Source organism: Nannobrachium achirus (genome assembly GCF_963921795.1).
Source record: "Nannobrachium achirus genome assembly, chromosome: 23".
NCBI lineage: Eukaryota > Metazoa > Chordata > Actinopteri > Myctophiformes > Myctophidae > Nannobrachium > Nannobrachium achirus.
In genome coordinates, this window is record NC_137830.1 from 48,743,203 (window position 1) to 48,765,021 (window position 21,819).

The 21,819-nt window shown below is 42.9% G+C and overlaps 1 protein-coding gene across 1 annotated transcript in view; it reads left to right on the plus strand.

The window, feature by feature from the left end:
• Nucleotides 1-11,929: 11,929 nt before the first annotated feature.
• The window catches only part of abcc9 (ATP-binding cassette, sub-family C (CFTR/MRP), member 9), a gene marked incomplete at its 5' end in the record, with an annotated part of 151,720 nt that continues 141,830 nt past the window's right edge, over nucleotides 11,930-21,819 (plus strand). The window contains 2 exon segments of the mRNA XM_080754170.1: nucleotides 11,930-12,074; nucleotides 21,217-21,358. Coding sequence (XP_080610296.1) covers nucleotides 11,930-12,074; nucleotides 21,217-21,358 — 287 coding nt within the window.

Below are 21,819 nucleotides of genomic sequence, written 5' to 3' on the forward strand. Positions count from 1 at the left end.
AACAGAGTCTGCAGTGTCTTCAAGAGAAACGACAACAAATAAATATTCAACAGATTTCTCTTCACTGAAGTTGTTTTGAAAGTTGACATTGCTCTTCAGCACATGCAGTGCTCAGAGAATGGGTTGTTTTCTTTGGATAACGTCTGCAATTCCCACAACAACTGACTGATCATCATTGCCCTTTTGTCCATTGTAGAATGTCCTCAGTGCCAATGGAACAAAGTTGTGTCACAGTGTGAGGCTGACAGAATATCATTGATAGTGCGGGAAATTAATACTATTTTTTGGAAGAATCGTTCGGTTTGTGATACAAGCACCAAATTTTGCATAAAGTTTCCTCTGGACCTACTTTTCCCAAAAAGCACTTTAGCCACTCAATTTCTTTTCGAAAGGGTTGGGTCCCATTGACTTTATACAGTAAAATAATACAAAAACATAAATCTGCTTTAAGTAGCATGTGAGGGGTCAAACTAGGGGTTTTTCATGATCCTGAATCCAATGCAATCATTTGTTTTGCACAAAAAAACATTCCTTGGGCTAAAAACGTCCCCCACACTACTGTGAAAAGTGATGACTGATCACTAAACTTTGTGCAAAATTTGGTGCTTGTATCTCAAAGTGAACGATTGTTTTACTAATTTCCCGGGCTATGACCAGGGGCGTCGCACCAAATTGGGCCCTGGGTACAAGGATTCACTGCGGATCCCCCATGAATGTTCTTCATAGGGGGAGGGGTTTAACCCATTTAGGCGCATTATTACGCATTATTTTTAATTATTGGAAAATAGCAGACATACAAGCTCACAGCACGGCACCGATTGCCGCGCTGCGAGCTTGTAGATTTTCTATTTTTTTTAGTCCATGTGTATATGGATATAATTATATTAATAAAGGATGAAATAAATAAAATGTCCAAATACAGTATGGGCATTCCCAGATGATGCCCTTCAGTTAACCAGGGGTCCTTGAGGAGGTTACAGGGGGTCCCCAGCTAAATGATAGATATGAACCAAATGGAACTTATGGGTCTGTCTGTAACTCAGAGTCGGAGAGCATACAAATGGAACCAAATTTTTGTTCCTTTTGTACACTCTCAGAGTTAAATTTACATTGATTTCACAATATAAATTGGGGTCCCAGAGATAGAAATGCCATTAAACGGGGGTCCGTACCGTAGCCTAATGCATGTCAAACTGGGGGTCTTTGACATTAAAATGGTTGAGAATCACTGCTAGTGCTAGAGTTCTAAAATCTAGGGGGGTCCTAGCTCTGGTCCATCGCGTCTGGGAGGAGACGCGATGGACCAGAGCTAGGGGGGTCCCTGGCATATATTTTCAAATGGGGGTCCGCAGGCTGATAAGTTTCAATTTGGGGATCCTTAGAACCACTGATGTATATAGCCCACATGTGACATGCTATAGTATAGTCTTGGGTTTATTGGTTATCAATAACGTCACGTGACAGTGCAGCCTTCGATGCATGGCCAACCAGGTTTGACACCTCCTCACCCTATTCAGTTCGGATTTCGTTTGTTTTGACCCAGATTGCTGCAGTGTGCGTCCTTTTGTCGTGCAGCAAGGAATTAACGCCAGAATGATGATGCACGACTCGAGACGATCGCTGCATGCCGCCCGCGATGCTTGACTGTCTACTCTGCAATGCATGTGTAGTGTGCGTGTGCGCTCCAGCTTCTCCAGCTCTGAAATCTGAATGGATGGATGGAACTCATGGAAGGATGATGTGTTGCTATCTACTACTGGGAGACGATCAATGAACGGGGGAGCTCACGGGAAGGACAGTGGATGGATCGATGGATGGATGGATGAGGGAGGGAATACAGCCTTCGATTGGACGCTTCGACCAAAATAACGCCCTCGCAAAAGTGTGTCTCAAAAACTGGTGAGTGCTGAGGGAATTTAAGGTTTCTGGTAGCCTTTAATTAATAGGATAGGAAGAATGGGGTCCGCCTACTCCTCCTCATACCATCACAGTCAGACCACTGAAGACGCTCTCACCTTAACTCTGACGCTCTGACAGACCCGTCGCTAAATGATCAGACCGGGATTTCTCAGCCCCTACGAGCGCTCAACTTTAGTCAAAATAAACTAAACTACTTCACCACTCACCAAACCAAAGGTAGTTTTGCGTTGTTGACAGTCTATTCTCCGCGGTGGGAAACCTCTCAGCACCCCATCTACTCTGTAAAATATATTGTCTTTGTCATGAAATAAAAACGCACCCACCTCGAGCCACCCTGCGGCCACCGCAGATAGAACGGTTCACAACCCGGAAATAAGCGGCGGTCGAGTTGGATGCGTTTTATTTCATGACAAAAATAGTGTATTTTACAGAGTGGGCGGGGTGCTGAGAGGTTTCCCACCGCGGAGAATAGACTTTCAACAACGCAAAACTACCTTTGGTTTGGTGAGTGGTGAAGTAGTTTGGTTTATTTTGACTAAAGTTGAGCGCTCGTAGGGGTAGAGAAATCCCGGTGTAGTAGCGACGGGTCTGCACTGACGCTCTGGACCAGAGCTACTCTGTCACATAATTATGATGACAAAGAGTTCTGTAGTCTACCAAGTGACAACGCGTCTTGGGGTATTAATGGAATGCAGGCTTGGACACTCACCTTCGAAGCTCTACGGGCTCTGAACATGCATCAAATGCAAAATATAAGGTGCCAATGTTTTCTGCCAAGTGTTAGCGAGATCCGCGGAAGCTGTGCGCAATGTATTAGTCTATATTTTGCTAACATAGAACATACACATAGAAGTGTTTTAATACAGTCTGTGTCGGGAGTCTCACTGCTTTTCCTCGTTTACCGGCCACCACAAGAGGCGCTGTTGTGCAGTTGCAGCCAACGTTGTGGTAAACGAGGAAAAGCATTGAGATTCCGACACAGACTGGATTAAAACAATTTGTATTGAAAAATATGGACTAAATACATTATGCACAGGTGTCGCGGGTTTCGCTAACTTTTGGCAGAAGACATTGGTAGGCCTACCTTGTATTTTGTATTTGATGCATGTCCCAGGTCTGCATTCCATTAAAGGAGTAGTTCACCCCCAAAATGATCTTTTTTGTATCTTACTCATGCCATGGAGACTTGAGTTCAATAATATTTCTTTTTTGTATTTGTCGCATTCCCAAGGCAACATTAGTAAATTTACCCCCATTGATTCCAGCCGGAATCTATGGGGGTACATTTATTGTAATCAAATTTTTGTCTTAGGAATGCGACAAAAAACTAAAATATTATTGAACTCAAGTCTCCGTTTCGAAACGGGTCCCCATCCGGAACGAATGGGGGTAAATTTATTGTAATCACATTTTAGTCTTAGGAATGTGACAAAAAACTAAAAATATTATTGAACTCTAGTCTCCATGGCGTGACTAATCAATAGAAAAAAAAATCATTTTGGGGGTGAACTACTCCTTTAATACCCCAAGACGCCCGTAGAGTGAAAACGTCAGCATAAATACACGTGCGTCTTTAAAAGGCTAGTTATGTTCTAATCTGTACCAGTAGCCTCAAGTTCTTTTTTTTTTTTTTTTTTTTTTTACCGAATGACATAGGCCTATAGATCCCCCTGTTTGACAATACCCTTATACCCTTATATGCATATGGGTAGCCTATGCATATCCTAGAATTGCATTATCAACAGATAAAGCCTTCGATGCTGCTTGGCTGGATGGTTTGGTTGACATTCTAGCCGGTGGCATGGCTTTGCATCGGTTCACTGCGCCCTATAAAACACGGGTCGTCGCATTGCCTACATCCAAGGTCTCTTTATTCTGATATGATGATGGCTTATTAGGCCTATAGCCTATTGTACTGGTTCTCAACCTGTGGTACACTACATCCTACATGTACGACTGGTGGTACTTGTCTTGTGCCCCCCTCTGGTGGTAGCCTACACAGAGGAGTCTCCCAAAAAGGAAGAAAAAATACAAAAGTAGAGTGCAATATTGATATTATACTACAGGTAGTTCTGACCATCAAGCACTTTGTTGAAAAGGGCTTTCGCTATGTCTGTGGCATTGTGTGACAAGTTCTGACAACTGCACACGTTAAAGAAGTAGTTCACACACAAGAAAAGAAGAAACTAAAGACATATTTCTATCGATTACAACAAGCCTTGAATTCATGGCAATAAATCAAATTATTGGCATAGAGGAATATGATGGGATTGGTCTACGCGTCATCAGTTATTATGGTGTTTTTTTTTAATAACATTTCTGAGGTGGTACTTGGTGTAAAAAGGTTGAGAACCACTGACCTATTGTATCAGCCTAGTATAGGCTATGCTGAACGACGTCATCTACTTTAAAGCCAGCATTCACTGATCTGCTAGAGAGAGAGAGTTATAGTATAAATTGAGTACAAAGACCCCATAACAAGCCTAACAGCTTTCTTTTTTTATGACTCAATATTTATTTAGATTTTTAAATTTTTCACAATAACATGGAACAAAGTACATGGCAACCATAGAACTGACAAAAACAAAACAATACAATACAATACAATACAATACAATACAATACAATACAATACAATGACCACAAGACAAAACAAAACAAAACAAAAAACAGAAGTAAAACTTAAGTAAAACAATGCCAAGCAATCCCGGGTAACAGCCACATACTGTACATAATACAGTATAACAGTATGTTCACGCCATAACCACGTCTCACGTCCTATTGGCCATACACATTATAAAGCCTCCCCATTTGCGGATGTATTTTGTGGTCTTTACCTTTTAGTTGACCTCGTATCAGTGAACTGTAGGCGTCCTATAGCTTTTCCTATGCAAACTTCTAAGTATTCGATCAATCAATCAATCAATCAATCAAAATAAATTATTATAATTAGCCTATGCCATGGTTTGGAACAAAATCAGTGTGTGGACACATTTCTTCTTGACAGCTATAGGTCAAACAATTAGGCTACGATATTATTTTATTGAAGTTAGCCTAAACAGATCACATTTGCATTTAGCCTATTTCACTTGCCCCCTGCTAAGATGGTTTATTTAGAATTATGTAGGAGTTAAGACACAATTTGCCATATTTTATATAAGACAAATTATGGTAAATTGTGTTTTCTATTATGTGAATGTTTTCAGTCAGGCAGAGTCTTGTCATGTATCAAGTGATATTTTATTCACAAGTTTGCTATATCAGCACAGACATATGGTGTTTGTCAACCTATATCCCTGCAAAACATATATGCCTCATATAAAGTTTTATTTTTCCAAATGTGGAATCTTAAATCCATATTAAAGAACATCTAGCTTATAGTCTATTAGTAGGTTACCATTCTACGCAGTAAAATTGTCAATGTTAATTTGTCCATTTGTAAATGTGTTCAAATGGGTCCATCAAATGGGTACATTTTGTACACTCTTACAGAGTTCAAAAGGACACCCAGGATTTTCCAGTGTAGCCTGTAATATTATTTAGACTCTGTACAGTACCTGTATCCCAGAGAACTCTGCATCAGACATTTGACAGGCCACATGGCCGGACAGCGTGTCTGTGTAAAGACATGCAGTTTGTTACTCTCCCACCGCTAGACTCGCTCAAGTTTTGGAAATCCGATATGAGGGAGGGAGGGAGAGAGAGAGAGAGAGAGAGTGGGAGAGAGAGAGGCTGCTAGTATGCCGCTGATGCACTGGGGCTAAAAATAATCTGTCTTTTCTTTCTCTCTCCAATATTCTCTCTCTTTCTTTCTCTCTCTCTCTCTCTCTCTAATTTACCCTTTCCTCAAAACCCAGGCACCCGGAATGAACCTATAGGTCAATAAGGACTTCTGTTTTTGTCAGAGGTAAGCTGTTTTTTTTTTGTCTCTATAATTAGCCTTGGAGGCTGTATTCCTATTATGAACATTGACAGACGGTATATGGTTAGAAGAAACAGGGCTGTGTGTGCGAGCAGCAAGTGTTTGTGGAGTGCTTGCTATAAGTTAAGCAACAGTTGAGTGTCGCTTGGTTGGTTACACTGCTTGTTACTAAAACACTGACAGTAGGCTACTAGGGCCATTAACTATTCAAAAGATTATTTGTGTTTCAATCAAATCGGTTGTCCAGTCAGTCATTGTGCTTTGATTTACTGTATAAACACTGTAGTAGGAATGACGATTAGCCCACCACTCCATCTGACAGATATGGCCTATCCAAATATTTAGACTAACCTTCTCTCCCTGAATCACTGATTGTATTTTAAAATGCCTTTTAAGCCACTAATTCCCAGTAAAGTAGCCCAATGTCTTTTCACCACACAACAGGTCTATAATAATCATAATAATTTGATTGATTGATTGATTGATTGATTGATTGATTGATTGATTGATTGATTACATGCTGTACATCACACATTCACAATCAGCACAGAATTTCATTCACAATAGCCTAAATTTGTAATTTAACACTAATACTAGTGTAATATGTGACAGTAATATAATCATGCCAGCATAAATGCTGGCACACTCACAGTGTACACATGGAACCAAATGGACCCTTAAGGGGCCATCTGTACAATCTCTGAGTTAAATGAATTGAACACTGATTTATTGCACATTAACAGAGGGAGCAACTGTGTGGGCCTAAGGAGTGTCATGCTATCTGAGTGTGCATAAGTGATCAAAAAGCAGACCTGAACTACTGGTATTATCTTTAAGCTTGAATGAAATCATGTTAAATAAGCTAAACCCTGTCAAATAAGTTACACATACTGAGGATTATTCTGTGCACCGTGATGTAATGGAGTATGTTTTAAACTATGGTTTGTGTCTGCATCAGGGGGAGAGTTCCGCCGATTTAAAATGAGCCCAATACGGAACTAAAACTTCCTATTATTGGCCGCTAGTTGCGCTGTTTTCCCCCTGGCCGGTTGCAAAAAGAATTGTTCTCCATTGGATCCCATTAATGTTCCCCTTTCGTGTAACTTCTAACCTTAATTAACATTTTCATGAATACTTTATGATTCCTATCGCTAGTTAAAAATTGCCTTTCAATGACGATGATATGCGTTTTGTGAAAATAAGGTCCCATTTATGTTAAAATTGATGATAAAGTTGCGGCGGGCGTGGCCAACTAAACAGATACGAGCCGGCTGTGTTCTTCTTCGTGTGCTTTATTTCGGGAGGCTCCGACCACATTCTCCCATGTATCCCTGCGGTTGCACGTGGCCGTTGGCAGCCAATAGCCTCCCCTGTTTGCATTTCAATCTATGATGGCAACACCCATGCCAAGGACCCATATTGTGTCATTTGCGCTGCATAGAAACCAATGGCTTCGCTTTGTCCATATCTTTTATACAGTCTATGGTCTGCATACTAGTAGTGCCTCAGGGACTATAAGGATAGAAATGATTCTTGCTAACTCCTATATATTGACACTGCATTTTAACTGCACTGTAAAATGTGTTGTACTGTGTTGTATTTGAATGCCCTGTTCAGTAATACATTCCTGTCCCTCTCAAATACCGTAAACAAATAACTGGAACGTGGGTAAAAACTGTTGGGCTCGCAGTTTATGACAAGGCTAAAAGCAAACCTAATGATTTATCTAGTTTAAACTTTATTCATCATTTCACTAACTGTGTTCCCGGGGATGTCAGGTCACGCCAGTGTTCTTTATGTGCGAGTGCTTTAGCTAGCTAAGCTTCCTGGATTGTCAACAATGCCAGGAGAGGTTAACAACCAGTGGCGTCAGTTCAGCAAAAGCTAGGGTATGGCAAAGATGGGAGTCCTCATGGAAAAGAGGCATTACATTTTGGATAACACGGTTCTATTGTGAAAATAGCAGATCTACATGCTCACAACGCCTCGCGCTGCGAGGCGTTGTGAGCATGTAGATCGGCTATTTTCACAATGTCTGAAAAAAACGAGTTTTGTCAGTTTTTTAGGCGACATTCACACAGGCACGTTTTATGACGATTAAAACGAATCCTATAACGTATTGTTGGAAAATACACAACGGTTGGGCATGTGTGAAGACGCATCCGTATTCTTTTTCGAATAAAAGAAACGAATGCAAATCCACAAAAAAACGGTGGTTTCGATGCGCTACCGCAAACGCTTCCCTGTTGGTGTGAATCCATCCGTCTCAAATACAGGCAATGAAACATTGTGGTAGGCTATATAGAGCCATGTGCGGGTTAAATCCATAGTTATTTATAAAAGGTTAAATCCCCCCGTCTGTTCTCATTAGATTTCTGACGATTCTGGCCGCCTCCTCCCCTCATTGATTTCTGATCACCGCTCCCTCGATCGCACATGGTGTATTATTTGTGAGGAGTTGTTGCTCACAGTTAGATAAAAGGAAAGTGCCACTGGAGTCACTTGTATATCATATATAGGCTATAGGCCTAATAAAATATAGGCCGATGTGTGGCTCTCTCGCCCTTGCTGGCGCGCGCGCTCTCTGTGCCAAATCATGTCCAAATGGAGACGCTTAACGCTGTTATGCGCGGAGCGCAGAGGGAGCCAGCCAGCGGAGGGCAAGAGAGAGAGAGAGAGAGAGAGAGAGAGAGACGTTGACGTCCTCCTCTTCGTAGATATTCATATCTTGCAATTAAAAGTATTTGCTGTCTGGTTTATTGCTGGTAGATTTTGGGAGTCCCTCCGCCCTCCGCTGGTTTTATTTTGTGATCGCTCGTTGACGACCTTCGACCGCAGATAAATCGGCTAACGCCTGCGCGGCAAATTTTGCAGGGGTCCTGTGGTTACATTGTGAGTTGAACTTGAAGAATTAATAAACACAGGGAGATGGAGGAGGCATTATTATGCAGCTTGGATATACTGTATGTCCCGTGGACAGACGTGGACTCAGTGATTCCTTGTTTCGGATGATAATGTGCAGTGTGAGGGCAAACGTATCAATTAAATATGCAAGAATGTGGCAACTTCACCCCTCCCATTCGCACGACTAAACCGAATTATATTATGAGAATGTGGCCTTACACAGGTTTCTAAGGTTTCGTGGGCTGGATATGGCAGCCTGGAATGGTTGTTCAAGTGCAGCAAAACTTAGCATGTTAGTAAACGTGCCACAATTAACAATAATGCATTGCACCTGTGCAGCTGACCTGCAGAACCTGGGAATATATACCATCTTGTCAAGATGGGGAGAATACAAGTGTGGAGAATATAATTATAATACCTTGTTAAAGTGACCATTTTGCTAAATGTTGCATTTTCTTATTTGCACTTTTATTTTCCCCCTGGGTATGGCAGCTGCATACCCCTGCCATACCCAATTGACGCCCCTGTTAACAACAGAAGGGCTTTGGAGTCAAGGTCAGGCATGTGCGTAGGGCACGTCTCACACACACACACACACACACACACACACACACACACACGCACACGCACACAAACACAGTCATTAAACGCAAGCACGTTTGGGTGTCTAAATAGTTCCGGGCTAATAAACTGTCAAAGTATTGTATTTATTTATACATTTTGAGGTTCACACATGCCAACAAGTGCTTGTAAATTAAATACAGTAGCACCTATGCACTTATCTATGTCGCCATCATTGTTGCCGTTGTCTTAAAGGTTAGCTGATCAGTAATGAACTCGTACTGTATTACTAGAGCTTCTGTTCTTGCCTTCGTGCCAATAGACCAGGGGTCGGCAACCCAAAATGTTGAAAGAGCCATATTGGACCAAAAAAACCCTAAACAAATCTGTCTGGAGCCGCAAAAAATTATAAAAGCCTTATATATCATCGTTGTCGGGTGGAAATCTTGTATGTCCAAAACTTTGTTTTGTATTTATCATTTACAAAATGAACTAAACTAGTGAAAACAGCCGATCTACAAGCACACAACGCCTCGCACCGCGAGGCGTTGTGTGCTTGTAGATCTGCTGTTTTCACTACTTTTGTGCGTCTGTCTTGTATGATGAAGCAAGGCTTTACTTTGCGAGAAAAAAAAACATACAAATTAGAAACTTGGAGATACAAGGTTTCTGCCTGACAGTGACAATATATTAAAAGTCTATATTAGCTATATTAGCCTACTGTCAAAATGACAGTAGGCTACAAATACATAATGAGCATTAAATGTAATATTTATTCTAGACATTTTTACAGCATTGGAAAGCGTTAACAATGTTTGTGTCATGTTTGTCCTCCTACAGAAACCATATTAAAATAAAAAGAAAATATTTTTCCCTTAATACATTTTTGAAAAAGCTCCAGGGAGCCGCTAGGGTGGTGCTAAAGAGCCGCATGCGGCTCTAGAGGCGCGGGTTGCTGACCCCCGCAATAGACCAATCTCTCTTACATATTTTCAAGTCATTCACCTCTTCAGAGATTGACTTCTGATTGTCAAACTGGTGATAGGCCGGATTTATACTTTATTGCGTGCCTGTGTGGCGCACTGAAATTGTTTTTAGGTTTTAGATCTGATATATTTGAAAAATGTCTAGCCTACAATGACGGCAGTCCAAAATGGGGACGCTAGGTTCAAAGTGGTTACAAATCGGGACTCTCACACTCTCACGGCAGCCATACTGGCAAGAAATTGAACGACTTCCGTACTTTCTTCATAGGCTGTGTTCCATCTGACCAGAATGGTCACACAACCTTAATTAGTATCATTATTAACACCTGTGAAGGAAGTAAGAAGTTGCCCAATTCTTGCCAATATGGCCGCCGTGCATGGAGCCTAAAAAAAGTATTGGAGTTTGCATGTTCTCCCCGTGTCTCCTAGGGTTGAAACCCTCACAAAAACATGCACGTAATCCTGGTCTCAATAATGCCTCCCCCTGGCCAGCCGGGGCGCCTGATGGAGGGGAAAGGAACTGGTTGGAATAACGTGTTCCTTGCACGCGCTACGTCCAAACCAGGGAAATCTCCACTGTCAGGTGAAAAGAAGCTTGGACTCCTCATGCATAGAAGGAAGCATGAGGTCAGTCCGTTGTCTCCCCAGGCGCGGCAGAGGGAGAGCAGAGCCCAGGATTACCGTTACTGTATGTCGGCCTGACCAATACATTGTTCTGGTTCAACTTGGAACTTCATTTAGTAGACGAAGACCACCGTCAACAAGGAACTGCCCCAGCTAACAAAAGGGTGTTCCTGCTGGGATTTCCTGATGCTGACTACAGGCCTGGTGCTGCTGGCAGGTCTTGCCTTGATGGCACGCAATGACTCTGTGGAAAGTTGCTAGTTATATTCCACTCTGTGTGTCATCTGATAAACTCTGCAGTCTGTGTCCAAGAAGACCCAAGCCGATCATCATCATAATAACTAATATGTATTTGCTGCTCTCCCTAAAAATAATCACAGCATGCATATGAGCGTGCATGATTTGTGATCATCCCTTGCCCCATATATCCTGCTCAATGCTTTCATCCAGATCTTGTTTTAGAGAGTTCTGCCAATGCGGGTCAGAAACAGAGCCGGTCACGTGGTTCACGTATGCCGGAAATGTCACTTTTTCCCCATAGATTCCAATGCTTTCCTTAAACATCCGGATCAGCACTTTGTCACAATTCGCCAATACAGTAGATGTGTATGTACTGTAGAAGGCCTGGCCCCATGAGGTGAACGGAGATGACGCGACTCTTCAATAGAGGGCTCTGGTTTCATCCATTTGACGTCGCGGACGGCACTCGACGGCGAGTTGTGTGTCGGGCATCAAAATGGGTTGCAGCGGCCCTGCGGAGATATGTCTGCTTCATGTCATTTTTGCCATAGATCTTTGAACCTTTTCAACCCAAAAGTTAACCATGCATTTTGATCTTTTCTTTTCCCTCCCACAAACTGTGCGCTATGAACTGTAAACTATAAAACTGCCTCGTGTTTTTTGACTGACCAGCGCTTCATTCTCGATTGACGTGCGGCTGCCAACCAATGATGAACTCTATTCATGTTATACCCCTCCCCCCTAGGCTTATGTGGACCAATCGGGTGGCGGCATGGGCTTGTCATTTTGTGGCAACGACAGGACGGATTCGTACAGCGTGGACCAGGGTGTGTTGAACAATGGCTGCTTCGTGGACGCCCTCAACCTGGTCCCCCATGTCTTCCTGCTCTTCATCACCTTCCCCATCCTCTTCATCGGTAGGACACACACACGCACGCACGCACGACGCACGCACGCACGCACACACACACACACACACACACACACACCAGCGATTCACAAACTTTTAATTTTCAAAGACCCCCAGTTTGACATGCATTAGGCCACAGACAGACCCCCTTCTGATGCCATTTAGTTTTTTCTGCCTTTATTTGACACAGGAAACAGGGAGAGAGAGAAAGGTGAATGATACGCATCAAGGGTCTGTTCGGACTCGGGAATCAAACCAATGGTTCCACATCCCTATTCTGGGAGGAACATTCACCAAAAATAGCAGATCTACAAACTTACAGCACGTTTGTAGAAAAAACTTTGCTTTGCTTGGCCCAGTGGATGCGAAATTTCACTTGTTGATTCCCTCGTACAAGAAAATGTGTTTTACTTGTGTTTTTATGTACAATGCAGATGTGGCTCTGTCTCCAAGACAAATTTCTCCTGAGGGAGACTACCGGTAATAAACTTGAACCTTGAACCTTGACGCGTTGTAAGCTTGAGACACCCCTGGACTTGTGTCAAGGCACCCTAGGGTCCCCCGACACGCACTTTGAGAAACCCTGACCTACGGTTTGGAGACACAAAGAGTCTCCTTCTTTTTATTGTGCCTTGCTCTTTTTTACTGTACACACAACAGTACTTTATCTTTTTCATACATCCCTGTAAAACTTTGTAAACCTTAAAACTGCTGTGCTGCCTCTGGGCGACTGATTTTCCCCCTTGAGATAATAAAGGTACAGTATCTACCGTATCTATCTCACATTATTGGCTTAGGAATGCCACAAAAACTAAAAAATATCCATGAATTCATGTCTCATTGGGGTGAGGAATGGATAGGGGAAAAAAAGTCATTTTGGGGGCGAACGATCGTTTTAACCACTCAGCCTCCACATTAGGGCCTTTTCCAACGGCAAAGAACCGGTTTTGGTTCTTTCTCCCGCCTATGGGATGAACCAGAGGTGAGCTTTTCCACCGAGAACCGGAGTTGGTTCCGAACCGTAAAAGTTGGTTTCCGAACCGGAACCACAACATCCTTGGTTCTTCTGGCTTCAATCATGGTTCAATCTGGTGGAAACGCAAGCCGGTTCGCAAGAACGAACCAAGGTTCCAAGATAGTTGAACCGGCACTGGTTCTGGAACCGGTTCTTTTACAACAAGGGTTCATATTTTAGATTGTAATTAAAGAATATAAAAGATGAGTGTTAAATTGATTTCATTTAATTCTTTCTATTGTTTTAGAGATTCTTATTTCAGTGGTTGGAGGCATGGCTAAATATGTCATTTTACACAGAATAAGCCCATTCCCAAGATACAACGCAACCTTTCATGGTTGGATGTGACTTATGGGGCCTGGAAGTGTTACTGTAAATAGCAATAAAGAAACTGCTGGCTTATTGTGTCTAAAAAGACATGTTTAGCCACTTGTACGCATACCCCCATGCGTACGCATGCCCCACATTTTTCTTTTCTCTAATTACAATCTAAAATATGAACCCTTGTTGTAAAAAAACAAAGTTGTCCTTTAAATTGAGACACTTCGACCCTGGTGTCTGGTAGTGTTCCCACTGGTTGACCCAGTACAGCAGTTCTGCCTGGCTGACAGTCAGTGCAATATCTCACCTGGCCAAGTATGCAGAATGATAGAAGATTGTTGTCCCATGGCCATGCGGGCTGGGCTCAAGTCACTGGGTAGGACATGTATACGGATTGCAGCTTCTTTGTCTGAAAAGAGAAAGTGTGTGTGTGTGTGTGTGTGTGTGTGTGTGTGTGTGTGTGTGTGTGTGTGTGTGTGTGTGTGTGTGTGCCTCTGTCCACATATGTTACTGATGTCTGTGTGTACATAAGCTTCTTAGTGGGTCAATAATACATCAGACATGACTGCATCTGCTACTGTATGTGGAGAAGTAATCTCTGAGCATTATCCACACGAACCCCTGAGCATTTGACGGAAACAACAGATCTGCAAACACACACAGTGAGTCGCAACGTGTTGTGAGCTTGTAGATCGGCAAGTTTTGGTGTAGAGCAGGGTTCCCCAATTAGTTTTCCCCAAGGGCCGAATTATGTCTAGGGTACCAAGCCGAGGGCCACAACATTGAATTATGTCTAGGGTACCAAGCTGAGGGCCACAGCATTGAATTATGTCTAGGGTACCAAGCCGAGGGCCACAACATTGAATTATGTCTAGGGTACCAAGCCGAGGGCCACAACATTGAATTATGTCTAGGGTACCAAGCTGAGGGCCACAACATTGAATTATGTCTAGGGTACCAAGCCGAGGGCCACAACATTGAATTATGTCTAGGGTACCAAGCCGAGGGCCACAACATTGAATTATGTCTAGGGTACCAAGCTGAGGGCCACAGCATTGCAGGGGGCGACGGCGGCGTTCCTGCTACTCCAGCGACTACGACAGTTCAGTATTGTCGTTGTCGGGTGAAAATGTCCAAAACCATTTGTTTTGCATTTATCATTTTAAAAATTATTTAAACTATTGAAAACAGCCGATCTACAAGCACACAACGCCTCGCGGTGCGAGGCGTTGTGTGCTTGTAGATCTGCTGTTTTCACTACTTTTGTGCGACAGCCTTGTATGATTTGCGAAAGAACGTACACATTTGGAGATACAAGATTTCCACCCGACAACGACGATATATAGTGTTGTTGCTGCTCTTATACCACCATTATTACTGGGGTTGGTGTGGGCCAGACAGTAGCCCCCCACGGCCTATTGGGGAACCCTGGTGTAGAGGGTAACTCGAAAGGACCTAGTATAGAGGGTTTAATTGTATATAGGGTCTAATTGGTTAATTGGCAGCGAACCAATCCCATGTTCATGGGAGATCCATACAGCCTCGAGGTTTAACCCATTAAGAGCCTTTTGTGCCATGGACTCCCACATTGATTTATATTTGGCCACAACCCAACGGAACCATCAGCAGCACATGTCTTAAGCACAATGCCAGTAGATGAAGGAAGTACCTCCATTCATTTCTGTTACATCTGTACTGTACTGTACTGTACTGTACTGTACTGTACTGTACTGTATGTATTATAAGTGATGGTGGTCAGATCAGGTTGAAACCTTGTAGACCAGGGGTGCGATCTACTTTTAAAATGACTAGCTCAACATGATCTACCCATCCACAATGTTTTAGCTGAGGGCCTGAGGGAGGCTTTGGAATAGCAGCACTGGCGTTACATTTTAGACAAACACACTTACTTGAAGGGGGAAATAAATGGGAAATACTGGGAGAAATGTCTTCATCCCATTCTGTATGGAAGTGGTAGGTTTGGGGGTTCTTTGTAATGCTACTGACTCTTGAACAAAGTATTGCATTGGAGGTTTGCCTACTAGAAGCCATGAAGGGAGCTGACAGGCCCTTCTTGATGTCATATTGACATTCTTTCAGGGGTCTCAAACTGGCGGCCCGGGGGCCATTTGCGGCCCGCGAGACGAAATTTTGTGGCTCCCACCTTAATATGAAAGTTTAATGTTAGTGCGGCCCGCGAGTTTTATATGAACCTCAAAACAGTTAATAATTCAGTACAGTTAACAGTACAGTACATGTTCCATAAGTTAAACACAACTTGTTTACACCAGGGTCCTTGTTCATCTTATTTTGTGTTAAAAAATAAAAAAAGATATTTGAGAAGACTGATGGGGAGATAGATACAGTAGTTGTTAGACTGGTATGAAGAAACTACAGTATAATAATCAAACAAATTAGTGCACATTAATTTGTTTTATTAGTGCATGTGCACGCGTACATGCACGCGCTGCGCACGCGTGCATGTGCGCTGAGGCTGCGGCCCAGCCTCAGCCAGACTCTGCCTCCAGCGGCCCCAAGGTAAATTGAGTTTGAGACCCCTGTTTTAGAGGCATGTCATGTGGTCTACCTGCACACCCTTGGTGATCTACTGGTAGATCACGATCTACCTTTTGGGCACCCCTGTTGTAGACTGTAGAGTGTACGTCATTTATGTCATATAGATGACTGAACACATAAAGTCATAGGTTCACATGGGAGCAACACACATCTTGGTTTTTATTCCTTATTTGTTCATTTGATCTATAGAGTATGGTGGCTGTATCAGGCAATTGTACAAACACACACACACACACACACACACACACACACACACACACACACACACACACACACACACACACACCTGTGACAACACTATAGTAATTTCGCTGTCGCCCTATTAAAGAATGGAGGCAGCTAGTTGACGCGCACATAATGGACAATCCCATTACTCATTTTTACACCTCTGTCGCTCTCGCTGCTCTGTTCTCCAGCTGTGATGTAGAAAGATTACATTCACCATACTGTATGTCTCTGACAAACCGTGGTTCAAGCCAGTGGTTCTCAACGTCGAAATGTTTAATGAACACTGAGGATATATTTTACAGTGAGATTGATCTTACAGTATATTTCAGTGATTCTCAACCTTTTTCAATTTCAAGGATCACCTGTCACTAGGGGTGTAACGATACATTTTAATAGCGATTCGATACATATCACGATACATGGTTGACGATACGATACATGGACGATATTGGTTCATTCATGGCGACACGATACGATTCGATTCAAAGATTTAAAATCGATATAGTAACTATTTATCAAAGAAATTAAATCTGTGTGAAAAGTGTGGATAGTGCAGGTTTTTAAGGGAAACATGTATTATTATGGATATAAATAAGTAAACACATTGATTATCTGCCAAATACATGGTCATTGTATGTTGACAAACCTGCACCTTGACATGAACCCAGAGATTACACACATTTATCGATAGACCAGTGTAGCTATATGGAAAGGAAAAGTAATGAAAACCCTCCTTTTTATTTTTTTCTTCTTAAAAATGCTAAATACAATGCACAAGTAGGTAGTATCGATACAATCGATTCTTTGCACTGCCGATTCGATACGATACAAAATAAAACGATACGATTCGATTTTAGCTGTTTTCATTTCGATATACTTCGGTTTTTTAAGTTGAAAACGATATTTCGATACAGTTACTATATTGTTACACCCCTACCTGTCACGTATTGATGTGATCAGAACGCAAATGCAAAACCCCGTGGGGGCTCCTCTCTGGCAGGTGGAAAAGCACTCGACGGTCGGATTTATGTGTTAAAAGAGCAGAAAGGGAGAGTAGAATTAGGTGAGGAAGGCAAGTCTAAAGAGGTGCGTTTTGAGGGAGGCTTTGAACATGGCAAGGGTGGGGTCGGCTTTTATGTGAGGTGGGAGTGAGGCCATGTTTACACGGCGACGTTGCAACGAGGATTCCTCAAAATGAAAAGTCAGATATGCTTTCCGTTCAGACGACAACTGCATTTTCGGGGGCTGAAAACGGAACAAAGTAAGACCGGATTTTTGTCTGTAAAAGTTGACAACGGAAACGCAAGAAACGACAACACATGTCATGGCTCGCATACAGCCTACTGCAGCCACGTTACCATGGTGAAGGGTAAACAAGGAAGTAGAATTGTCTATCCGTGTCTGAAAATTCAAAATTACATGGACACTACATCATTTCATGCCCTGATGCGGATTCACATGAACGCTGGATAAAAAGCAAAACGCAACGGCGATTGTCCCGGGACCTCGCCGTTTTCTCTACAGAGCCTTGTCGTCTTAACATGGCCTTAGTTTCAAAGGGTAGGGAGGGACTGCAACTGGAAAAGTATCCATAACAGTCAAACCGCAGAGATCTTTTTTTTTTTTTTCTTTTTTTTTTTAATACAGTTTTTTATTTGACACAACATAAAAAAAGTCTATGGGGAATCAGAATTGAAAAAAGAAAGGTAGGATGTGTAAATTATTGTATATGTATATGAGCTGTTTCAATTTGTAAGATGATTGATTGGTAACATGTCATAGGTCGAACACCCTTTGGATCGACCACCAAACCTAACCTTAACCCTAACCCTAACCTCAGTAAAACTATGCCTAAACCTAACCCTAACCCTAAAATTAACCTCAGTAACCGTGACGCGGGTGATTATCTAACCTGCCGACACTGTTCGACCCAACAGGAGTTAAGACCTATGGGGCAGTCCCCGATTGATTCGCCCACTAGAGGGTATGCACGACCACTGGGACCCACCCCCCTAATCTAGACTGAGTGGCAAAACATTGAGCAGCATGGAGCATTGGAGTTTGGAAGTGCTAGTTGCAAATCACTCAACGGTCCTGCATACCACCTGTTACTAAATTGCACATAATGCAGGAGGCAGCAGGATGTTGTGTTGTTGAAAACGAGCGCTTCCAAACAAAAAAATAATCCCCTGCACAGAATGTCTTGACAGAAAGTAGCTCATACCATGCCTATGGTGGATTATTATGAAACAAAAACCTTGCAGATAGAAAGAGGATAATTCAAGCTTTAGGTACAGCCGCAATGTTGGTGAGTTTAACTTTGTTTAATACTATCAGAAAGGACCTTTCTGTTTGGATGTATGGGCTGTCAATGGCAGAAATTAGTTTTTTTGCCACTCAGTAGGCGTTCCCACATAACTTCCAGCAACAGTGATGTCACGCGCATACCCTCTATAAGTCATCAGTTCAACAAAGGACATGACATTTTTGTTTCCAAATAAGGGGACGATTCCGTATTTCAAGGGACGGTTGGCAAGAACAGTTGGTTGTTTCCTTGTTTTCTTCCATCCTTCCTTCCTAACCTTGTCAGTTGTTCAGCAATGAGTGTAACTGTGTGACTGTGGTGTCCCTGACTCAGTCTCTGGGGGCTGATGACTAGTATGATTTACTGTTAATGCCTGGTTTATCAAGTGTGCGTGCGTGCGTGCGTGCGTGCGTGCGTGCGTGCGTATGTGTGACGTGTGTGTTTGTGTGCCTGTCTCCGTGTGTATGCGCTTCTGTGTCTGTGTGCAAGTGGGAGTATTTGTGTGTATGATTGTGTGCACGCTATTTACAAATGTTATATTACTAATGTGTGTGTGTGTGTGTGTGTGTGTGTGTGTGTGTGTGTGTGTGTGTGTGTGTGTGTGCGTGTGCGTGTAGTTTCTGGGAAGGGCTTGGACTCTGCTCTGTGACCCCAGCTGTCCCCCTGAGGACTCACTAATGAATGCTTCCTGGGTTTGGGGTCGTTTGTTTATAGACAGACGGCGTCCCCTGAGGTCCCCGAAATGGCTCTGGTCCGTTTGGTTTAACAACAGAAACCACATTAACGTTAAAGTAATAACAAGCCCTCGTGTGGTGCACAGTAACAAAGATACATTTACTTGAGTAGTGTTACTTGAGTGTGTTTCTTTGAGTATCTGTCCTTTACTTTAGTATTTGCATGTTTTAGATACCTTAAATCCACTACATTTCAAAGACAAATACTGTACTTTTGACTCCACTACATTACTAGGAAGGGGAAAATGTCCATCCATGCATGCACGCACACTCGCGCACGCACGTGTGCGCGCGCACATGCACACACACACAAAAACAGTCACTGATACCAAATGCCAACCATTTCTCTAACTGCAGCCAAGCGAAGCCATGTTCCCACCACACCATGTGAACTGATGTGATCCTCAGTCTGAATTCATGTACCCCCTACCCCTACATGTACCCCCTACCCCTACATGTACCCCCTACCCCTACATGTACCCCCTACCCCTACATTGTGGTTACCATCTTTCTTCATTTCTACTGAAGCCCTATTGACCATCTACTCCGGCTATATCTGACCCATATGGGACTATGCAGTAGTGGTGGGGGCGACATGGAAAAATGCAATATCACAATATTTTCCCAAAGCTGTATCACTATACACGATTTTATCACGATGGTTTTTATGGTTATTTTTCAAGTTACTTGACAAAAAACTAGACTCTGTGGGTTCCTTTTGGGAGGTCTAGTTTGAACTTTGAACAAGTATGTAACTCTGACAAATGAAACTCTGACAAAACTCTGACTCTGACAAAACTCTGACAAATGAAACCAAATTCATTTGGTTTCATTTGATTACTGTCAGAGTTTGAGAACTACTGATTTAGACCAAAATGCAGGTTTAAATTGAATTCTGCAACGAATCTCTGTATTAACGATTAAACAGGATTATTTACAAGGCTCCCTCAATTGTATCACGATATATACGATACCTCTGAAAAGGCATATCGTGGAGACATTGTATCGTCTCAACGATAATTATCACCATATCGCCCACCCCTACTATGCAGTCTTGCTTGGTCATGCTGGCCTGACCAAGGCCCACTCTGATCCCAGTTGGAATGGGTACAGATTGAGGTGCTGTCCTGTGGCGACTGGGCAGCCACCAGGCGCGAGGACATCTGCTCGCCTGGTGTCCTATTTTAGGCCAAGAGAGTAAATCCGACTTCGAATCATCACATTTGTGATGTTGAGGCAAAACAGTCGCTGGTCAAAGAAGTATTTGGGGTTTAATCCGTTTAGGCCTAGAATTATTTGATGCTATATACAAGATATACAAGCTTGCAGCGCGGCACTTGGTGCCGCGCTGTGAGCTTGTAGATCTGCTATTTTAGAAAAATCACGATTTTTTTTAACATCTTCTGGAGGGTCCGTGGAACAACATATTTTGAGATGGGGGGTCCGCGGCCAATTGCATGTCATTTTGGGGGTCCTTGACATGAAAAAAGCTTGAGAACCACTGATTTAGGAGAAGGATTCAGAAGACATTTATAGAACAAAAACATTCAAAAGACTTGCACAAATGTTCACGATGTTTCAAAAATAGCATATATCTGCATGTATAGTGTGTGCCAGTGGTGACGCAACTGTAGTCCTTAGCGGCCATTTCTAGAACTAATGCTCTAGTCCAATCAGAACATCTGTGTAAGGTTGTGTTGACCCAAGAAATGGCCACTCTAGAACTACATATTGGCAAACCCTATATCTGCTATTTTCTAATAGTTAAGTGGTTAATCTCTCTCTCTCTCTCTCTCTCTCTCTCTCTCTCTCTCTCTCTCTCTCTCTCTCTCTCTCTCTCTCTCTCTCTCTCTCTCAGGGTGGGGCAGTCAGAGCTCTAAGGTGCAGATCCATCATAGTGGTTAATCTCTCTCTCTCTCTCTCTCTCTCTCTCTCTCTCTCTCTCTCTCTCTCTCTCTCTCTCTCTCAGGGTGGGGCAGTCAGAGCTCTAAGGTGCAGATCCATCACAACACGTGGCTCCATTTCCCCGGTCACAACCTGCGCTGGATCCTGACCTTCTCGCTGCTCTTCGTCCACGTCTGCGAAATCGCTGAGGGCATCGTCTCCAACAAGTACGAATGCAAAATAAAACAACGTTAGTGGGCCGATCTACAAGCGCGAGGCATTGTGAGCTTGTAGATCGTCTATTTTTGGCTAAGAGCTTTGGTGTAGAGGGGAAAAAGAGCAGACTAAGTACAGAGTGAAAGGTCAAATGTATTAAATATTGACGGATCTGAAAACACAAATTGACATGAATCCAAAATACACTGATGATTGTGCTGTCAAACAATGAAACTATATGGAGTCTATGAACAGGTTGTGGGGGTCCCTGCTTCATCTCTCTCTCAACTAAGGGATCCTTGGCCTGAAACATTGAAGAGTTTACAGTAGACCGTCAGGAAATGGGAGGTGCGAGATGGTGATTGACACGCAGCATAGAAAGGTCGTTGGAATTCGGGAGTCGAACCCGCGACACGCTATCAGGCTATGTACATCAGCAACCTAGGCACCCGGACCGCTACCCTAGCCGTCC